Source organism: Arachis duranensis, chromosome 5 (genome assembly GCF_000817695.3).
Source record: "Arachis duranensis cultivar V14167 chromosome 5, aradu.V14167.gnm2.J7QH, whole genome shotgun sequence".
In the NCBI taxonomy this organism is placed as follows: Eukaryota; Viridiplantae; Streptophyta; class Magnoliopsida; order Fabales; family Fabaceae; genus Arachis; species Arachis duranensis.
In genome coordinates, this window is record NC_029776.3 from 33,329,053 (window position 1) to 33,345,988 (window position 16,936).

General features: G+C 35.5%; 1 protein-coding gene across 1 annotated transcript; it reads left to right on the top strand.

Annotated features, from left to right (window-relative positions):
- Positions 1 to 15,210: 15,210 nt before the first annotated feature.
- On the top strand, positions 15,211 to 16,240 carry LOC127747616 (protein ALP1-like). Its single transcript, XM_052261697.1, has 3 exons — positions 15,211 to 15,409; positions 15,460 to 15,675; positions 15,768 to 16,240. Exons 1-3 carry the CDS (start codon positions 15,211 to 15,213, stop codon positions 16,238 to 16,240), a joined length of 888 nt encoding a protein of 295 aa, XP_052117657.1.
- The last annotated feature ends 696 nt before the right edge of the window (positions 16,241 to 16,936 follow it).

The following is a 16,936-nucleotide window of genomic DNA, read 5'->3' on the forward strand; positions in this document are numbered from 1 at the left end:
TCTTGAGCACTGTAATCAGTGCCTTTTCCTCATTAGTTTTCAAGAAAGAACTAATAGTCACTGGATATGAATCATTTTCACCTAGGAACACATATTTCAAAGAAGGAGGCAAAGGCTTGAGCTCAAGCTTAGGAACTTCTCCTTCCACCTTAGGCGTGCTAGCTATGTTCTTCTGAGGTGGTAAATCATCAATCTTAAGTAATTCATACTCAAAGAGAGGGTCCAGAATATCATCAAGTACATCAGCTTCTAGTACTTCTTGAACAAGTGGTTCAATAACATCAACTCTCACATACCCCTCAGAATCATTAGGGTGTTTAATAGCTTCAAACACATTAAGGACCACCTGTTCTTCATTGACCCTTAGGGTTAATTCACCCTTTTTCACATCAATCAGAGCTTTTCCTGTAGCTAAAAAGGGTTTTCCAAGAATAATAGAAGACTTTTTATCCTTCCATACTCAATATGACAAAATCAACAGGAAAAATAAATGGCCCCACTTTCACAAGTAAATCCTCAACAACCCACACAGGAATTTTAATAGAAAGATCAGCAAGTTGAAGAGAAATACGAGAGGGTTTTACCTCCTCAATTTGGAGCTTTTTCATCACTGAAAGTGGCATGAGGTTGATGCTAGCTCCAAGATCACACAAAGCTCTCTAAATATTGACATATCCAATGGTGCAAGGAATTACAAAGCTTCCTTGGTCCTGCATCTTCTCAAGAAAGTTATGTTGAATAATAGCCCTGCATTCCTTACTTAATACCACTGTCTCATTTTCCTTCCAATTTCTCTTGTTAGTCAACAGTTCTTTCAAGAATTTAGCATAGAGAGGCATTTGCTCAAGAGCCTCAGCAAAAGGAATGTCGATTTGAAGCTTCTCGAAGACTTCTAAAAATCTAGAAAATTGCTTGTCTTTGAAAGCCTTCTGAAGTCTCTGAGGATGTGGCATTTTAGGCTTGTACTTAGTAGCCTTAGGCAATATAGGATGAGTGTCAAGAGAGACTGAGAATGGATTATCTGCAAGCCTAGGAGGAACGTGCTCCACCTCTTCTTTCTTCTCCTCTGGAGCTTCTTTTTCAACTAGCCCCTCATTGACCTTAGTCTCAGAACCAGCTACTTTACCACTTCTCAATTGAATGGCCTTGCAATCTTCTCTTGGGTTCACCACTGTATCACCAGGAAGTGTATTTGGAGGCCTCTCAGAGACTTGCTTGCTCAACTGGCCTACTTGCACCTCCAAGTTTCTGAGTGAAGCTTTAGTCTCCTGCATAAAATAGCCAGTAGTGCTGCCAAATCAGTGTTCTTTTGGGGTTGAGAATTCACCTACTGAGGTGATTGTTATTGATGAGACTGAAACTAGCAGTTATTATAATTATTCTGCTAAAAACCACCCTGAGAATTATTGCTAAAATTCTGTGGTCTCTGAGGTTGCTCTCTCCACCCCAGATTTTGGTAATTTCTCTATCCCTGATTATAGGTCTTAGCATATGGATCATTATTGCGATTTCTAGGATCATTCTCCATGTAATTAACCTGATCAAAAGGAGATTGAGCATAATCATAATTCTCACCTTGCATAGAGCTATCAGTCATGTCATACGGAGCCTCTTGAGGGGCATTCTGAGTGTTAACAGCTGAAACTTACATTTCACTCAATTGTTGAGTAATCATATTCATATTCTGAGACAAAATTTTGTTCTGAGCAAGAAGAGCATCCAAAGCCTCTACTTCCAGAATGCCTTTCTTCTGAAGGGTCCTAGAGTTCACAAGATTCCTGTTAGATGAATAGAGATATTGGTTGTTAGCAACTAACTCAATAAACTCAGTAGTCTCCTCAAGTGCCTTCTTTATGTGCAATGAACCACCTGCAGAATTATCTAAACACATTTTGGACATTTCACATAAGCCCTCATAAAAGATCTCCAACTGAATCCATTTAGAAAACATGTTAGGAGGGCATTGCCTGGTCAGCAGCTTGTATCTCTCACAGGCTTCATAGAAGGTCTCACCATCTCTCTGCCTGAAGGTCTGAACTTCCACCCTTAGCTTAGTCAGCTTCTGTGGTGGGAAGAATTTAGACAAAAATCTAGCGACTACCTTATCCCAAGTGTCCATGCTCTCTTTAGGTTGAGAATCTAGCTACAGCTTTATTCTATCCCTCACAGCAAATGGAAAGAGCATGAGCTTGTAAACCTTAGGATTCACTCCATTCGTTTTCACAGTGTCACAAATCTATAGAAAATTAGAAATAAATTGATTTGGATCTTCCTACGGGAGTCTGTGATACTAACAATTTTGCTGCACAAGAGTGACTAACTAAGGTTTCAGTTCGAAATTGTTTACAGCTATAGGAGGCACCACAATACTTTTTTCACAGAGATCTGGATTGGGAGCAGTGTATGAGCCTAGAACTCTTCTTTGTTTATTTTCATTTGGAACTGCCACATTGGCATTAACAGCACGATTATGATCCATAGTGGACTCTGCAGCTTCCTTTTCAAAGGTCTCACTTAGATGTTCACTAGGCTTGTAAAGTCTAGCTTGTTGCAAGTGCCTCCTCAAAGTCCTTTTAGGTTCAGGATCAAAATCTGTAAGAGGTTCCTTGTCTTTGTTCGTACTCATAAATAGACAGAAAATAAGAAAAGTGAGATTCTCTACGTCAGAGTGTAGAGAATTCCCAATGAGGTAGCCTGTGTAAAGAAATAAAATAAAACACTAACTAATTAAAGCAAAAAAAAATTCAAAAATTATAACTAAAATTAAGCTAGGAATTTGAAATTTATTAAAAAAATGAACAAGAAAATTAAAATAAAATTAACTAGGTAACACCAAACTTAATTTCAGAAATTAAAAAAAAATACGAGGTAGAATTTTTGAGAATTAAGGAGCAACAATTAAATAAAATTAACTAAAATGCCTAATCTAAGCAATCAAACAACTAATAGTTGTCAATCACAGTCAATCTCCCGCAACTGCACCAAAAACTTGGTGCGAAATTTATAACTCACAAATTAACCGGCAAGTGTACCGGGTCGTACCAAGTAGTACCTCAAGTGAATGAGGGTCGATCTCACGAGGATTGATGGACTAAGCAGCAATGATTGAGTGGTTCACTTAGTTAGACAAATAAAAAATTGTGTTTTGAGAGTTCAATTACATCAAACAGTAAATTCAGAAAATCAGAAAGCAAACAGTAAATGGGTTGTGAAATATATGGAGAAAACAGTTAAGGTTTCAGAGATATTTATTTACCGGATTAACTTTTCTTACCAACTATTTTAATCATGCAAGATTCAATTCATGGCAAACTATATGTGAGTAAACCCTAATTCTTTATACCTTTTTAGTCTTCTCTAACCTTCATCAACTGCCAATTTCTTGATCACTTGATTTCAATTAGAGGGTTAAGTTCAATTATTCTAGTTTATATGCCACAGAAATCCTAATTACCCAAATATAAGAGGATTATATGCCACGTATCCTGTTAAGTCCAGATAATTAGAAATTTAGGAGAAATTATTTTCAATCTGTTGTTCAGTAAAGAGCTTTTCCAAGTTTTACAAGAACTCAATTAGAACAAGGGTCATACTTCCGTTCCATCCAGATTCATAAAATAAAGAACGAAAACAATTCTTAAAATAGAAATTAGTACATGAATTAAAATAGAAAAATAATAGTATCAATCCATACAATAGACAAAGCTCCTAACCTTAACAGTGGAGGTTTAGTTGCTCATGATTCAGAGGAAAAATTAAGGTTCGGTAAAATTGTAAAGTGCGAAATGAGGTATGAGAGAAGAGAAGAGCCCAAAGGGCTTATTCTTTTCCCTTTTATATCTAATCCTAATCAATCTAAAATATATTTTCTAAAACTAAATAATATTTTTTCTATTTTAAAATAAAATAAAAGTTTAACAAAAAATAAATGAAGATCTTCGAGGCCTTCTTTGTGGGGCGTGGGGACCATTGGGTGTTATTAGGTTGGCGCAAACTTGGAGGACTTGGTGCCTAACTTGGAGGAGGCCGAATTGCTTTGGTGTTGCTGCTGGTCTTGGCGCCTAACTTGGGAGGGTGTGGCACCAAACTTGGAGGAGGCAGCAAGAAATGAGTTTGAGGGTTGTGTCTGACGCCTAACTTGAGAAACACCAAGTTAGGCGCCACCTTAGCACTAAACACTTGAAGCCTTTCTCTTGTCCTGGCACCTAACTTGGTGAAACCCAAGTTAGGCGCCACCTATGCAGCATGCAATTGATGTGTAGAGTTTGTCTTGGCGCCTAACTTGGAGAATCCCAAGTTAGGCGCCACCCTTGCCGAATTTTGGAAAATAAGTGCAGACTATTATACATCGTTGAAAAGATCTGAAAGTTAGCTTTTCAATGCCATTAGAATCACGTCAATTGGACCTTTGTAGCTCGAGTTATTCATGTTAGAGTACAGGGAGGTCAGGGTTGACAAAATCATTCGCTTTCTTCTCTTTTTCTACAGAAAGTCCATCAAATCCGTTCGAATGCCACCTGAAATAAACAGAATTGTAGACGACTCAAAGTAGCATCCATAGTGGATAAAAGATATTTAATTCTTGATTAAACTCAACAATTTGAATGCAAATTCACTAGGAAACGATAGGAAAGATGCTCACGTATCACTTATCCAGACAAGCCAAAGAGGTACAAGGTACCGATTTTGAGAGAGATAAGTGGTGCTTGCCGCCTTGCGGCTACACCTGGAAAGGGATGCACAACTCTAACCAAGGATGAAAAGAGGAGCCAATTTGGTTCCAAGTCTCCAACTACCACGGGAGTGGGTTATCATTCCCACGAGGATTCACAGATTAAGCAAGCAATAGTCAACTGATTATTCTAGTCAGACAAGTACAAACTTAGGGTTTCAATAACAATTATCATCAAAACAAAATTAAATAAGAGAAAACTATTAGTTTAGAAAGTAATATGATTAAGAGAGTTAAGGTTTCAACGATATTAAAACTTTTGGAAAAATGCTTTTCACTCTCCACCTTGATGTTGCAAAGATGTTTCTATAGCAAATCTTAATTAATCAAACTCCAATTTTTGGGTAATTCAATTTCTCTTTAACCTAATTAATCACTAATTCCTTAGTCAATTATTCAAGAAAAGAGGTTAAGCACGTTCATTGATTTAGAAGCCACATAATTCTCAAGAACCAAACTTGGTTGATTCAATGTCACTTATCAAGTTCAAGTCCAAAACCTAAGAGCTATGAAAAGAAGTTTTCAAGCTTAATTCAATTAATTAACTTTTTCAAGATATTAAGAGAATTCAAGTTAGAAGATAATTGTTTCCCAACACATTCAAATCCTTTAATTTGGATGAAGAATGAAAACTTTTTCTTAAGAAAATATCGATACATTAATCAAGATAGAAAAAATATAACATTAGTCCATAGTAATTAACAGAACTCCTAACCTTAACAGAGAGGATTAGTTACTCATGCTTCAAACGAAAACCTAAGAGATTATGAATTGTAGAAACTGCCAAGGAAAAAAGTACGTTAGTTACTTTTCTCCTTATATATGTTCACCTAAGAAAACCTAAAATTCAAAACTTCAAAACAGAATTAATTTAAAACAGAGTCAAATCTAGCTAATTAATATTTTTCTCCCAGTCAAACTTCAGATCTTTCTCCTTATGATCCTTAATCAATGCTTAAATTCATGGACTTAGGTTGAGCCATGAGTTAGTCACCTTAGTGTGTGGAGAATTGAATGCCTTAGTGAGTGAATTAAGGCCTCCTGGGAGGTGACTCGTACCTCACGTTACACGTTAGACTCTTCACATTGCATATGAAATCTAACTTGGCCCAATTTGCTCTCTGTTTGCTCTTCTTGTGTTGCACGGTTTTACTACCACATCGCACACTAATGTCATCATGCGTACGCATGATTTTTGCTTTTGGTACTGGTTGTGCGTACGCGTGCCAAATGCTTATGCATGATGTTCCTTGCGGCACTAGTTGTGTGTACGCATGGCATGCTTTGATTACTCCCAATTAGCTTCTGTTTCTCTCTTCACGTTTCACAGTTGGAGACTCGCGTTGCACGCATATATCATTCTGTGTACGCATGAAGTGCCTTATGTTGCCAGTTGTGCGTATGCATGCCAGATGCATATGTATGACTCCCTCTTTTCATAGCTCACGTCCAATGACTGTGTCTCCCCGTCCCACGACTGCATTTTCTTGTACCTATTTACTCTCTGTTTCCCCCCAGGCGTGGCACGGATGGACTCCCACATCACACGACTAGTGTTATTATGCGTACATATGCTAGATACATATGCATAATGTCCCTTTGGCTCTTGGACATGAAATGCACCCAAAGGCTTTCCTTTGCTAATCTTCACTTGCTATTTGTGCCCTAAGCTTCCTCTTTGCTTTTCTAGATCCTTATTTTGTGCTTTTACTTCTCTTTTCCTAACATTTTCCTACAAAACCATGAAATCAAACCAATCAAAGTACTAGTAGAATAACCTTGAAAATCATATAATTACCAAGCAAAAAGTCATCAATTTTCTATAAGAAATGCCGAAGAAAAATACTTAAGATGTTCATGCTTCAATTATCTACTAGAATCACCGCTTCTTTTATTGCTAATGCTTCTGCAACTATACTAGTCCTGCCTAAATTTTGGTTACAGATCCTCCAATCAATCATCCTAAGTTGTCTCGAATTGTCACAACAACTGTTCTCTTGTTAGATTCACTAGAGAAGGCGGCGTCAATGTTTAGTTTTATCCAATTGGTTGGAGGTGGTTTCCACTTGACAGGTAACATGCATCTTTTCTGCACTTCACTATTGGATTGAATTGGTTTATCTAGGAATTTCCTAAAATCTGCTTCCTGTAATTTTGCATTGATTATTATTCTGGGTGGGTCTGGTTGTGAATTGTTATGAAATGCTGCATTTTTATCTTTTCATATTGCCCACATCATTTGTCTTAAGCTGTTATTCTTTGTTCTTGCACCTCCTTGCTCTATCCTGGGATCTCCTTCCATTTTTCCAAAAGCCAGCTCCTTAATATAGAAAGCATTTTTCTTGTTGAAATGTACTGTAATTGTGATCCAAACCATGCAGCCCACATCTACTCACATAATAACAAGGTGTGCTCTACAGTCTCAGGTTCCTACATACAAATGGGATATAATGGATTAGTGACAATTTTTTTTAAATAGATTTGTTCTTACTGGTAAAATATTATGTACTGCTTTACACAGAAACATTTTAATCTTTTGAGAAATTTTTAAAGTATCTTCTTTGTCAAGCATGCTAACCAGTGTTTGAAGGACCACCTTTCTTATAAAATCTGGAAATAATTCTTGGACCTTTGTTCTGTTTCGGTTTCCACCATGTGTCAATATGTCTGAGACCTTGCTAACATCAGAATGGCATATTCCCAATGGTTGACTTAATCCGTGAATCCAGTTATCCTCCCATATGTTAATCTTAGACCTATTTCCTACACTCCAATTTCTGTTCCTCTTAAGAAAATTCCTTCCATGCAAAATGCTACTCCATGTCCAATTAGCTTTCCTTTTCTTCTTTGCCTCCCAAAAGTATATGGCTTTGAGGATTTTTGCCCACAATATATTCAGATTATTTGCTAATTTCTATGCTTGCTTAGCCAACTGTGTCGTGTTTTGATGACAAAATTCTTTAAAGCCCAGACCCCTTCTTTCTTACTTACATATAACTTGTCCCAACTCCTCCAGTAAATCCCCTTTTCTTTTTCTGTAGATTTTTACCAGAATCTTGCTATTTTTTAGCACAACCTTCTATAGAAATTCTTAGAAAATCTAAAGATACTCATAGCATAAGAAAGAATAGCTTGAATTATTTCTTTGACTAGGACCTCCTTCCCTACTTGATTAAGAAGGCTTTCCTTCCACACCTCTATTTTTTCGGTCACTTTCTTTTCTATCCATTCCTAAGATTTATTTTTGGATCTTTTTCACTGTCTTGGCATTCCTAAGTATTTTCCAAGGTTAACCCATGTTGGAATGCTTAAGATGTCTTTTTATGTTCACTCTGGTTTGTATTGAGACTCCTTGTCTAAAAGTGATCCCTGATTTCTCTAAATTTATCATTGGCCAGATGTTGTAGTATAAATGTTTAGAATTTGTATGAGTCGGCATACTTTATCCTTCTGTGCTCTTAAAATATAATACAATCATTGGCAAAGAGGTGAGTGAGGGTTGGGGCTGTAAGGGTCAATTTAACCCCTTTTATTAGCTTATTATTTTGTGCACAATTTATCAAAATAGTGAAAACTTCAAAAGTTATGATAAACAGATAAGGGGAAGAAGATTTTCTTGTCCAAGTCCCCTTTGAGGGATAACTTCTTTGGTTAGATATCCATTGATCTTGAACATGTACTTAACTCCTCTTACGCACTTCATAACTAGCTTTATTCACTCTTGATTGAATCCAAACTCTTTCTGAACCTCCTCCAAAAAGTCCTACTCCATCAGGTCGTAAGCCTTGTTCATGTCAACTTTGATAGTTAGCTCTTGGGAGTCATTCCTGCCTTTCTCTGTAAAAGAGTAAAACACTTTTTGCATTGTGAGTATGTTGTCTTGGATAAGTGTCTCTCCTACAAAAAGTACTTTGTATCGAAAAACTGATTTCTTTTATAAACTCTTATAACCTGGTAACCATAATTCTTGCGATGATCTTGTAGATAAAATTGCAATAGCTGATCAGTCTAAGGTGATTTAGACTCTCAGCTTGTTTTATCTTTGGTGCCAGTACTACGTGGGTGTGGTTCACCTCCTCCAGCAGTTCACCATCTTCAAAGATTTTCTTGACCACTGCTCTCACTTCTATCCATAAGACTCCCTAGTATTTGTGGTAAAATTGACCATTCAACCCATTTGGTCTTGAAGCCCTGAAACCATTCATGCTAAAAGCCGCTTTCTTAACCTCTTCATTTGTGACTCTCCTCATTATTCTTTCATTCATTTGATTGGTAACTCTACTAGGTATTTTATCTTGATAGTCTCTCATGTTTACTGAGCCTCTGGTAGTATAAAGGGATTTATAATATTCCTCAATGAGTTGTTTAACTGCATTCTGTCCCTGCACCCAATTTTCCTTTGCATCCTTGACATTTTCAATTCTGTTTCAGTCTCTTCTCTGGATAGCTAAAGCATGAAAGAAGGTTGTATCCTTATCCTCTAATTTGATCTATTTCAGCCTTGATCTTTACCCTTAGTATTTTTCTTCCATTTTCCATAGCTTAGTTGTCTTCTTCTTTGTTTCTTGGATTTGTTTTAACTTCTCGTCGGATAGATTTGAGTTTTGTAATTTTTGCAACCTATCTTGCCACTTGTCTGTTTTTCTATCAGCTCTTTTGAATTTATCTGTGCTCCACTTCTTAAGGTCTTCCATACAATTATTTAGTCACCCTAAGAACTCATCCCATTCACCCTGTTTGTCCAAGTCTTTGGCCCAAGCTCTTTCTATGGTGTCTCCACATTCATCTTTATCATCTCAGTAGGTCTCATATTTAAACATTCTCTGATTTGTCATTTTCGGATTGAGATCCAAAACTAGAGGACATTGATTTGAGCTCACTGCTAAGAGTGCTGTGAGTATTGCATGTGAAAAAGAAACTCCTCTAATTTCAGTTGACCATAGCTCTCTATTCAATCTTTCTGTTGTTATAAACTCGTTTCTTGGATTACTAAACCACGTGTACTTGTTGTCCTTGAGGCCTAGATCCATTAGTGCCTTTTTGTCGACAAACACTGAACTTTTTCCTTTGATTTCTTTGTTTTGTGACTCTTCCTATCTTGTCATGTTGCTCCAAAATGTCATTGAAATCTTTCCCATGTACCATGCTGGTTCGTTAATTAGGTGATTTTGTACTGCTAGATGCTATCAAAGTTTTCTCCTATCCCTGAAAACGGGATTACCATAAATAAAATTATACCCCCATCTCCTATCCTCTTCAACCTCATTCTGTCCTTGACACACTTTATTAGCTCTTCTTCCCATTTTCAGGGTTGCCTCTTTCCCGTTTTCTTCATAATTGTTATCATCGTCCATCGGGAATTCTACATAGTATTTCTCTCCAGCACCATCCGAGAGTTCTTCCTTTAGTTCATTCCTTTTAAGAACTCGTATCTTCCTTTGTCCTTCTCATCTTCCAGTGCCACGCAATCTCTATAGCTCCTTCATCATTCCTCTTGTTGCCTTTATCTCCTTCATCTTGGATTAGTTCTGATTTTTCTATTCTTCCTAATTGGTAACCCTAAAAAATGTTGATAGGAGTAGGAATTTTCAGCCCAATATATCGTTGATCAGGATTTATTTGCATTGGGCCCTATTTGTGAGGTACTGCAACACTAACTTCTTTCTCCTGGTACTCTAAAGGTTGATGGGTCCTGGACATTTGAGTTCCTATAAACCTCCTCCTACTACCTTCTTCCTTATTAATATCCTTTTGCTCCCTTCCGTTCCTACTTTTCATCTTTCTAAATTCCTTCATGAAGCTTCCAAAGTCAGCAAAGAGATCCCCATTTTGCTCTTCTGCACCTGTTCCTTGTGCTAGTATCTCTATTGTCCCTTCCATATGTACACTACCGGAGACCTAATCCTTTAATTCATGAGAAATTTTTTTGACTGCTGGTTATACACACTATCTTCAGACCCTTAGTTAAACCCTGTTTTTTTGTGGAAATTATTTCTCTCTCCTACTTGTTCATGGCTACCTCCACTTCTACCTATCTCAGTTATGGTCAGCTTTCTAACACTGTTAACTCCTAAATCTCCAGTATACCTTGGCTTTGTTGAATACAGCTTTTCTTTCATGTCCAATAATTCCACCATTGAAGCAGTAACTCTCTTGAAATCATTCATACTTAAAGCTTATCCATGTATTCTCTTTTTTCTCCCTGTTGAGCCATAACCCTATTTGCAAAGGCCTTGTGATGTTGACAGCCATTCTAACTCTGAGAAAATCCCGCATTAGAACTCCTTCTTGTTTCAGATCCTCTATCTTGTCCACAATTCCTAGCATGTAATCAATTGTCCTTGCAGTTTCCTCTTGCATATACTCTATTGGAATTCCATGGATTTGGATCCAAAGGTCCATAAAGTCATGGTACAGCTCATATGTGGATTCATCTTGTGATCATCCCTGTAGATTTAGCAAACATCCTTTAATGCTACAGGGACCATTTTCCAAATATCTTTGCCTTTCTTTTCATCTTTAAAACTTATAAGCATTTTGTTTTTTCCTACCTCTAAATAGCCACTCCTTTTGGGTTGTCCCAAATGTCCATAATGGTATTCTTGTATACTTTAAACCAAATTGAAACCAATCCGGAGCATAACCTTAGATTTTATCCTGTTGAATGTTGATAAGTTTTTTTTCAATAGGTTCCATTTCGAAATTTGCCATGCTTAGCTCCTTTGTCTTCTTATAGCTATAAGCTTGGTTTTAGAGGTATATGATTTGTCTACGTAGAGTAGTCTAAGAGAAATTATATGAGAAGAGATATGATTTCAATATGGGTGAAATAGAAAGATTAGTGGTTATAGAAGACAAGAAAGAGGATAACCTCTGAGATACATAAGAGACTGGGAAATGTTTAAGTGAAAACTGTTTGTGTTGTTTGATGGTCTCTTCATACGGTGAGTACTCCTAGTTCATATGGCAGCTACAATCACCCATTATTTTTGTCCAAAACTGACTTGTTCTCTTTTTCTTTGGGTTTTGCAAAATATTATTTTGGGCCTGTACAAATAAAACAATAATCAAACACACTTTTGAGTGTGGCAGAGGCATTGCAGCAATGGCCAATATGTTAGCCTCATTTTATCTGGCATGATTACAGTGTCGTTTTTTTGTCTTCCTAGACTTCAAGCCCCGTAGAATGCAGAAATTTCTTTTTGCCGTTCTTCCTGTTTCCCAATTTATTATTGAATATTTTTGCTTTGAAACAAATAATCAAATTTACATTAAATTAATTGATATAAATAAAAAATCAACGATAGCGTTCCCATTTTGTTATTAACTCATTTAGTTTAGAATTATTTATGTAAACCAAAGATAAAAAAAATTGGTTCACATCCTATTTTATTTTGGTCAAATCTTTCCTTTTTTATTTTGGATCATTTTTCCCATTAAGAAACTAGTTTGCATTATTTGCCGTTCAGATTATGATTTAAACTTTATAGTGAATTACAATTATAAATAGTACACAACTAAATTAGGATATATCTTCCAATAAGAATTAATTAAAAGTACCACGTAATGCAATACAATAACTACGATGATTTGGTGATGATATATCATGAAACCAAAACAAAGTATGTAAGGAAAATTCTATAATGTTGGAAGACAAAAAATTTTAGCACTTAAAAGAAGTTAACGTGATTATAGGGACACATGTTTTTTATAAAGCGTAACTTTTTACAAGACACAAGGCTACTTTAATAAAGCCTGTAATGCTGTTAATTTGTGCTTTTTATATTGGTATTTATTTTGGTATGATAATAAATTATACGATAAAATATAAATAAATAAAAATACGACAGATGAATTATATTATTCATATTAGTATTTAATTTGTTTTTAAATATACTATATTATTATTTTTATTAAAACACTCTTAAATAAAAACAAAAAAATATCATTTTATTTCAATTACAAAAAAATCTAAATATTTTTTTTTAAAAAAAATGATCTTTTAAATTAATTAAAACTTAGAATTCAACTAACTTTAATTTTATATTTTAAATTTTAAATAATTTACAAAAAAGACAAAAACACATTTGAAAAACCAAAAAGAAAATAAAAAAAAGTTATTCATCGATCTCTAGAACTCCAATATAATGTTCTTTGTCTCTTCTCTCCTCTTCTTTTTCAATAACAAGTGTTGGATCCGCCGAAGAAATCCAATACCCTCACTCTGCATCACATTGCACCACTTGCCTTGCTCTCGCGGTGGAAAACACAGCCGCTTTAGTCGCCGCATCCATCGTCTTCCATGATAACGAGGCCTATTCCAAGAAACTGGTCCATAGAGTAGACGTGATCTTCCAATTCGTCATGCAAAGATTGGGAGACAAGTACTCCATCAGAGCCGATCCACCTTTGCCTTTCTATAACTCGAGGGGCTTATGGGATGAGTTTTTTTGGGACGCAACATAAATGTACTTGACAACGAAAAATCCTTCCTACCTCAAATTCATTACTAGTCTTGAATTGGCTGAAAAGTTGGTTCCATGCAGCTGAGTGCACTTTCTTGGGACAACAAGCTATCCGATACTACATTGCTTCTTGCTCAGTTGAGAATGTTCTTGGATTACGACTATCCATACGAACAAGTATTGAAAATTTATCAAAACAAAATCGACTATAGTATGGAGTTATCTTCCGAAGTCCAAGAGATTTAAAAGAACAAAAGGAGGGGTGATCTTGTTAACCTAGCTGCGTTTGGTTTATATATGGGTTGAGACACAGACACAAAAATATAGACATTGAAGATATAGACATAATGAGGCACAAAATTTTTACTTTGTTTGATAATTATGCAGGACAAAACAATAAAAATGTCAATATTATTGCTGTAAAAAAAAAAACCACGGAAAAATGGGATAATGAACAAAGTTGGAAATTAAAGAAAAAAAAGGGACAAAATTAAAAAAAAAATTGTGTATTATAAATTGTGTCTTAATGTGTCAAGTCAAAAAAGAGACATGAAATACACGTATTTTATACGTGTTTATGTGCCACCATATCCATTAACACTCCGTTTGTTTCATGTGTGTGTCTTGCCAAGACATAGACACAGTGGGGCATGTCTATTGTTTGGACTATGAGACACAAAAAAAAGAAGGACACGCTTACACACATACATACACAGAGAACATGTATTTCATGTCTCAGTAAAATGGTGAGACACGATTCTTGAGCGATGGACACGGATCTATATCAATTTTTTCAGACAATTTTATCCTCATTCATTTTTCTGAAATTCCAAATGTCTCCCTTGTTTAATTGAAACCCTAACCTGTGATAATTTCTTCTGTATACTGAAATACTGACGGTGGCTCTTGAGAGCGAGACAGGGAGGAACAACATAAGCTCTATTTTGTTCTCTTTGAAGTTCTGAATCTGTAAGTTTGCTCTTCCAACTTCCCTTCTAACGCACCGTTTTAGCTTCTTTGATTTGTAAAGTTTGCTTGCATCTTTATGATTTTCTAACTTCAACTGTTGTGTAGATTTTTTTATTTGTTATTTTGGGTAGAGTGGAATCTGATTCTGACGTGTTGAATATAGGAATTTGAATTAATTAATTGGGTTAGAAGAGTGGGACTTGGTTGAGTTTTTAATTATTGTTTCTTAATTGGTAAAAGTTCAATTATTTGTCATCCTCAGGTGGATAGTACTGTTTATTATGTTAATCCCTTTTTTTCACTTTGCATGTGGGCCAAATTCCATTCCTTCTTAGTTATTGAAGTATTGATTGGTAGGAAATTTTTTATTTTTTTTTGCGGGTGCATTGCTGTTAAATGCTTGAATCACAAACTCAATATTTAAATAATTTTTATGTGTAAATATTATAGTGTAAAAAAAAATTGGCGTTAACTCCATGAAATATCTTTTTTGTTCTGCATCATCTCATATGTATCACTGCTGCAAATCTTCTCCTTTTTGACATGTTAATTTATAAGTCTGGATGTTATTTCATTGTGATAGTAGTTAGAGTTATTTTTTTCCTAGAAAGTTATCAATCACATGTCTCAAAGCATTATTTCCTTTATTTTAATTAATAAAAAATTATATATTAAAACTCTTAATTATTTTTCAGCTGACATTTTTATTGATATGTATAGATTTCAATCATATCTTTCCTATTTTGTTCATAGCATCTAAGCTAGTTGGTTGGTTACTTAAGTTTGAAATCTATTAGTATGCTTTGAACTTGATTATGTGAGTATATACTTATATAATGGGTGTTTTTCCTATTTTTAGTTTAATTGAGTGTTTTTTCTATTTGTACAAATTGTTAGAGTTCTTCATTTATGTATTTAATTGTTATTGTTTCTTAGGAAGTGATGATGGATCGTTCTGAACAAATTAAGCTATGTGTTGGATATTACTGAATTATGAGAATGCAATTTGACACGTTAATGCTGCTTTTCTTAGTCACTTTATATATGTATATTAGGAATAGAAGGCGCGGTCATTCTTCGATTGGTCGAAGAGTGAACACACTGCCATTAAGGCGAGATGCATTAGATAATATCATTGGGGAGGGTGGAGATAGAAATTGCATATGGGAGTTAAGAATGAGTTTGAATGCATTTGCAACTTTATGTGAATTGCTACAAATTCAAGGTGGATTAGACGAAGATGGTCATGTTGGCATAGGCGAGCTTTTTTTTACATTTGATAGGGTTGTCTAGGAGCATTAGATGGAACTTATATAGATGTTACAGTCCCGAAGAGTGATAAATCTAGATATCAGACGAGGAAATCTAGAATATCCACCAATGTCTTAGGAGTTTGCAATCGGAACATGAATTTCGTCTATGTCCTTAGTGGTTGGGAAGGATCGGCATCTGATTCAAGGGTACTTAGGGATGCTATTACTCGACGTAATGGCTTGAAAATACCTATTGGTATGTCTAAATAAATCTTTTCAAAAGAATAATAACTATTGTTTATGAGAATTAAAGATTATTTCTTATATTTTTCCATCCTTCCATTTTAGGGTGTTATTACTTAGTGGATGCTGGCTATACCAATGGGAGAGGATTTTTATCTCCTTATAGAAATGTTCGTTATCATGTGAATGAGTGGGTTCAAGGTCATCGGGCACCACAAAATCGTTTAGAGTTATTTAATAAGAAGCATTCTTCGGCTAGAAATGTAATTGAGCGGTGCTTTGGGTTGCTTAAGAAAAGATGGGAAATTCTACGAAGTCCCTCGTTCTATCCTATTAGGGTTCAAAGCCACATTATTATTGCTTGTTGTTTGTTACAAAATTTTATTCGTATGAACATGGATGTTGATCCCGAAGAAGATGCAACTCTTTTGCAAGAACACATACCCGTAGGAGATGATACTATAGTTGATGAAGCTGACACAATTGATGCTGTGGAAAGTAGCCATGAGTGGACTCAATGGCGTGAGGACTTAGCAACCGAGATGTGGGAAATATGGAGAGGAGAACATGGCGCATAGAGTTTTTATCTTTCCTAGTTTTGTCATTTTTTCATTTGTACTAGACGATAAATTATTGTTATTTGAATTCATTTTTTCAAGGCTTTGTTTTAATTGTTCAAGAGATGTCAAAATTCTAGACTAGTATTGAAATCTTTGAAGTATGTTAACATTGTGCTACTGATATTTTTAATTGTACTTCAATTATAATTTGCTGGTAGTACTTTTATACACTATCTTTGGTAGTAGGTTTCATATTGCTGTAAGTAATTCTAAACATAATTCTAATACCATTGAACTCTAATTTTGATAGTACTTATGCTGCCATGGTTTACTTTATTTGTTATTATGCAAAAATATTATCTAGCAGCAAATGGCCTCCACACCTCGCCAATGGACTGAACAAGAAACTGAACAATTCGTGGTGTTCATGGAGGAATTGGTTGTTGAGGGCAAGAGGGCAGATGCCGGTCAATTTAAGCCAGGGGCATTTCAAAAACTGGCGGACAAGATGAATGAGAAGTTTCCTGGATGTGGTCTCACTGTGAAGCACATCAGAAACAAACACAAGCGCCTGAAAGAAAAATATATGTTTGTGGCTGAGATGTTAGGTTGTAGTGGTTTTGGGTGGAATTCTGAAAAGATGTGTGTTGAAGTGGATAGTAAACAAGTATTGGAAACGTGGGGAAAGGTGTGATACTAATTTTACGCATTTAA

Excerpts from the sequence above, each read along its gene's own strand:
- LOC127747616 (XM_052261697.1), top strand. The coding sequence starts at position 15,211 with ATGTATATTAGGAATAGAAGGCGCGGTCATTCTTCGATTGGTCGAAGA. Across the intron at positions 15,410-15,459 it reads AGGTGGATTAGACGAAGATG|GAGCATTAGATGGAACTTAT; the intron begins GTCATGTTGGCA and ends AGGGTTGTCTAG. Across the intron at positions 15,676-15,767 it reads TGGCTTGAAAATACCTATTG|GGTGTTATTACTTAGTGGAT; the intron begins GTATGTCTAAAT and ends CTTCCATTTTAG.